This window comes from Penaeus monodon, chromosome 38 (genome assembly GCF_015228065.2).
Source record: "Penaeus monodon isolate SGIC_2016 chromosome 38, NSTDA_Pmon_1, whole genome shotgun sequence".
Classification (NCBI taxonomy): domain Eukaryota; kingdom Metazoa; phylum Arthropoda; class Malacostraca; order Decapoda; family Penaeidae; genus Penaeus; species Penaeus monodon.
This window is the reverse complement of record NC_051423.1, coordinates 28,969,294-28,974,980: the sequence shown is the minus strand read 5'-3', so window position 1 is coordinate 28,974,980 and position 5,687 is coordinate 28,969,294. Positions and strand designations below refer to the sequence as shown.

Genomic DNA, 5,687 nt, shown 5'->3' with positions numbered 1-5,687 from the left:
TTATTTTTGTATTCATTAAGCTAACTTTGACCACATCTGTATAACAATTCTTTTTAATCCGCAGATAATTATGGCACCTCCTTTTTCTGTCGCATGCGCATGTACCATGGCTTAAAGTCCTCTGGCTTTGGTGTGCGTAATAAGAGAACAATATACAAGCCTTGCAAAATCATTCTGAAGTTCCATGATCCATCTTGCATGGAAGAGACAGCATCAACTTATGGCCCAAATTCCTCTCTTCTGCTGGCAGAAGTTATCCCAATTGAGAGTGTCTATCATGGTTAGTTATGAATTTGAGTTTTTGCACTTATATAATTTGCAATTGTATTTATGCATCGTGTTTATGTATAGGTGATTATTTATGCATTTGTATAGAGGTATATGTGATGTGTATATGGATTTATGTATAATGGATTATTGATGGATGAATTGATAGATAACATTAAGGACTTTATTTTCACAACAATTAATTAAATGTAATTCATTGTTATAAAATTAATGTGTGTTGTCATATATTCAGTGTTACTTTTGACCACTCCATTTGTTATTAAATCACGTTGATCATGCTTTCAGTACCTGGTGAAACCCCTGCAATGGGTAGCTTTAGCATACGTCATTCTGCTTCTTGCAACTTCTCTGAGTACGATCCAGAGGCCATTCCATACCTAGGACACCTTCCACAAGATTTGACTGGGAATTCTGTGTTTGATTGTTATCACCCAGAAGATCTACCTTTGCTGAAGTCTGTGTATGAAGATAGTAAGTAGTTTTTTTGTTTGTTTTTGTAGACATTTTGGTAAATAATACTTTCACTATTCAGGGACAGATTGAGCCAAAGGAAGGAAAAAGTAGAAAAAGGAGAAAAAAATACCAGTTTATTTTATGACCTGTTCTAGCACTGCTAAATTCCATTTGCCACATTTCAGTTGTTAAAGAGCAAGGCAAGCCACACCGGAGTAAACCATACAGATTCCGCACTTTCAACGGTAGCTATGTCACGCTCGAGACAGAGTGGCTCTGCTTTGTCAATCCATGGACTAAGAAGATTGATTCCATAATAGGTCAGCATAGGGTGTTAAAGGTGAGTATGATTTTAGGAGTTAATTTTTTACTTTTGATAGTTTCTATTTGATCGATATTGTCTTTATTACTCTTTTTCTATATTTTTATTCTTAGATTTCTAAACATTTGTAGGTGTAAGATGAAACTGAGGTGATAAGAATATTGAAAATCATGTTAATGTTGTGATAGATCTTCATGTGATTGCGACAGTAATTACTGTTCATAATGTTTTTCTTTTCGTATCAAGGGGCCAGGTGATATTGCAATATTCCTTGATCCTACTGAGAAAAGTCAGTCTCCATTCCCAGAAGAAGTTCTCAAGGAAGCACAGAAAGCTCAAAAGGAAATCATTGAATTATTGGCCAAGGTGAGATCATGTTTTCTAATCTTGTTGTAAGGAATTTGTGTTTTTATTGTGATGTAGCCTTAAAAATTTATGTAGATTAAAAAGGAAAACAAATTATTTTTTAAAACCATAATTTCATTTTGATAGGAGCTAGATTAACAAAGGGAAAGGAATTTTAATAATGAGTTCATGAAATACATATATGATAGATATGGCAAGAAATGTTCAAACTCTCTTAAGTTCCCCTCACCACCTACCCCCTCTCTCTCCCCTCTTTCTTTCCCCACACATCCTGTAGCCTGTAGCCACGTACCGAGACCCCAGTAAAGAGCCTCAGGAGATGAGGCGTCGCACGCTGGCCCACATGATGAGCTCAATTGTGGAGGAGCTTGACAACATGGAGAAGAAACAGAGCACGGCAGAAGAACGGAATGCAGAGGGACAGAGGTCAGGCAGTCGACAGCCCCTCAGCATGGTGACCGAGCCAGGCCAGCCCAATGTTGTACGTATCCCCTTTTACTTCTTGTTTTGTTAATGTGGATTGTTACTATTTTTTTAATTGATTGCATTCTTGATTTTGGTATTACTATTGTTATGATTATTATTAAAGCAAATTGATTTTATATTTATTACAATCAAATAACTTATCTGCGGTGGGTAGTTAATTGATGCATGTTCACTATTAAGTACATTTAGTACTTTTGCAGACTTTTATTGCACTATTCAATGTCATTTCTAGTTATAACAATAACAGAAAAAATATTTTTGATCAAAGTTTGGAAGAAAGTTAGGAGGGGTAAGGTTCCAGGATCTTAGCATGATTTTATAGGACAGAAGGACAAAGTATGCATCAAAGGAGGACAGGGCAGAGAAAGTTTGAAATGTGGGAATGATGGGGACAGAGTGAGTTATTATAGCTAGATTTACTTCTCAGGTGTTGCGAAAGTATTTTTTGTATTTTATTCCATTTATTTTTATCATTCAAAAAGATTGAAAGATATATCATTCCATAAGGTAATCCATATTTTATGTGCATTCAATGAGAGAATTAAGAGCTGTAGATCAATAAGCTAATGATTTTTGATGCAAGTTTTAATGGAATTAAACTAATTATATAATGAAACTTTAGTGCTGAAGAAAGAAGAATGAGTAATCATAGAATTAGGAAAGAATAAATGTAAAAGACTTGGACAAGAGGAGGTATATTTGCCAGGTTGGCAAATATACATACCATGTCCAATGTGTTTTTTTTTATTATTGATTGTGTTTAAAAATAGATATATCCACAAATTCTTAGTCACCATGGAGTTAATTACCAGTTCTACCTATCATACCTGTTCAGCCCAGTCCTTGTTTTTTAGAAAGATTTTTTTTTTTTTTTTTTTTTTTTTTTTTTTAAGTATTGTTGATAACATTATATTAATTTTACTGAAGATGAAATCAGATGCAGTCACATAGGCCTGCTAGTTGGCTCCTTGGTGGTTGAGCACATGTTTGCAAACAAAATTCACAAAACAAAACTGTAGTAGACAGTACACATACCTGGCACCAGTGAATTAATGTTATAATAATTTTGCAGGATTATAGTACCAGGGATTTTTCCGTCTTTTTTTTTTTTCAGTTGGTACTTTTTTAACTCTCTCTTGCAAGTCACATTACTTTCAGTTCTTGGGCTGATCTGACCCAGACTGTTTAAGTTGATATTCCTTAAAACCTTTTTGCATGATAAACTTCTATGGATGAACTTAGTGATAAGCTTGCAGTTTCCAACCACCCAGGACCAAGCATCAGTAGTCATGGGGGAAATCTCTCCTCACCAAGATGACCGTTGTTATGAGTCCAACCCCTCAACCTCTACCCCATCTAGCTACAGCAAGCTCAACTACAATGAAACTATGCAGAGGTACTGTACCATCAAAGCAGGTGAAAGAGAAAAGGGTTCGACTTTTTCACACACACTGTGCCACTTTGTGTGTGCCACGTTAATACTTGTTTACTTGTTTGCATTTAATTAATTTTGTGCCTGGAGAACAGGTGTGGCAGAGAAAACACAAAAAAGCCGAGCCCTTGTTTTCTCCTTAGGACTCCCCTTTTAGTCGGTCCCCGATGAAACCTTTTAGTGTGACCCGATGGAGGAAGTTGTGACAGTCATTTTGACTCTTTTAGGTCCAGAAAGGCCAAGAGAGTATCAGTTCCTCCTCTGAAGCCTCCTCCAGATATGGCCACCTCAACTATTCAGAAACCATCCACAGGTAAGGATCATCACAGGAACCTTGGCTTATGTGGTCTCGTGATTTTTTTTTTTTTTTCTTTTTTCTTTTTTTTCCAGATGAATAATTTTTGTATTTTCATTTTTGGGGGAGGAAGTTTGGGCAGTGAATGATATATTTTTGGTCTGCGAGAGAGTCCATTCGCTAGTAGTTCAGTATTCCATATTGAGTTGGGTATTCATACCTAATAAATTAGCCTTTGTAGTAGTTTACATTAATGGTAATCAGTAAAAATGGCAGGGTGAACTCATTGTAGATATGGACATAATGAGAGAAATTACAACAGCAAAGGAATAATCAGAAGTCCTCATAGTTCATTTAAACATCAGCATTTAGTCCCGTTAATCATGCCATGTACTATGAAACTTAATATGACCACATGAGACAAAGGAAGATGAGACATGACTGGTGTGTGAGCCCATGTTGGTAATCATCATTGTTTTCTCTCTTTGATTACTGTTTTGTTTAATTTTAACATTCATATCTTTGTCAATCATGTAAGCATATATGTTTCCAGACACGCACCACACACCACACACACACCACACACACACCACACACACACACCACACACACACCACACACACACCACACACACACACACCACACACACACATCACACACACACATCACACACACACACATCACACACTCACACACATCACACAACAACCACACACACACACACACACACAACACACACACACACCACCACACACACCACACACACCACACACACACACACACACACACACACAACCACACACACCACACCACACACACCACACCACCAACACACACACCACACACACCACCACACAACACAACACACACACATCACACACACACAATCACCACACCACACACACACACACACACTCCACACACAATACGCAAGCACACACACACACTCCACACACAAACACATACACACCACACACACACACATACACCACACACACACACATACACCACACACACATACATACACCACACACACATTCATACACCACACACACACATACACCACACACACCATACACACACCACACCATACACACACCACACCACACACCAGACACACACACACCACATCACACACCAGACACACACACACCACATCACACACACACACCACACACACACACCACATCACACACACACCACACACACACACACACAAATACACACACCACACACATACACACACCACACACATACACACACCACACACATCACCACACACACACACACACACACACAGCACCCCACACACACACACACAAAACACCACACACACACACACACACACACACACCACACACACACACACCACACACACACACACCACAACACACCACACACACACACACCACACACACACCCACACACACACACCACACACACACACACACACACACACACACACACACACACACACACACACACACACACACACACACACACACACACACACACACACACACCACACACACACTCTCTCTCTCTCTCTCTCTCTCTCTCTCTCTCTCTCTCTCTCTCTCTCTCTCTCTCTCTCTCTCTCTCTCTCACGTGTATATGCACTCTCTCCCTCCCTCTCTCACTCTCACTCTCACTCTCATTTTCACTCTTGCTTGTACATAGAAGTTACTGATCACTTAGCTATTTTACTCACTGACCTCTCTCTCTCTCCCTCTCCCTCTCCTTCTCCCTCTTACTCTCACACTCACTTTATCTCTCACTTACTTGTACTGATCACCTAGCTTATTTTTACTGTATGCCACATCTGCCTAGCAGCCATAACCTTCTTCCATATCACAGGAAGAGTTGCTGTTCATTATTCACACCGTATGTGTGGAATGTTCATTATCAGACCTGACAGTGACCGAGATAACATGTACTATCATGTATAATGTAGTATCATGCTGTGACCACGGTGGCTCAAACATGAACCTACCGTTAAAGAAAAAAACTGTGCCAATGCTTTAAATTCCCGTAACTTTATTTGT

General features: G+C 38.9%; 1 protein-coding gene across 1 annotated transcript in view; it reads left to right on the top strand.

The window, feature by feature from the left end:
• Positions 1 to 5,687, top strand: part of LOC119597005 (period circadian protein-like) — a gene marked incomplete in the record, with an annotated part of 25,996 nt that overhangs the window by 5,562 nt on the left and 14,747 nt on the right. The window contains 6 exon segments of the mRNA XM_037946430.1: positions 65 to 280; positions 574 to 759; positions 927 to 1,081; positions 1,310 to 1,429; positions 1,707 to 1,910; positions 3,187 to 3,311. Coding sequence (XP_037802358.1) covers positions 65 to 280; positions 574 to 759; positions 927 to 1,081; positions 1,310 to 1,429; positions 1,707 to 1,910; positions 3,187 to 3,311 — 1,006 coding nt within the window.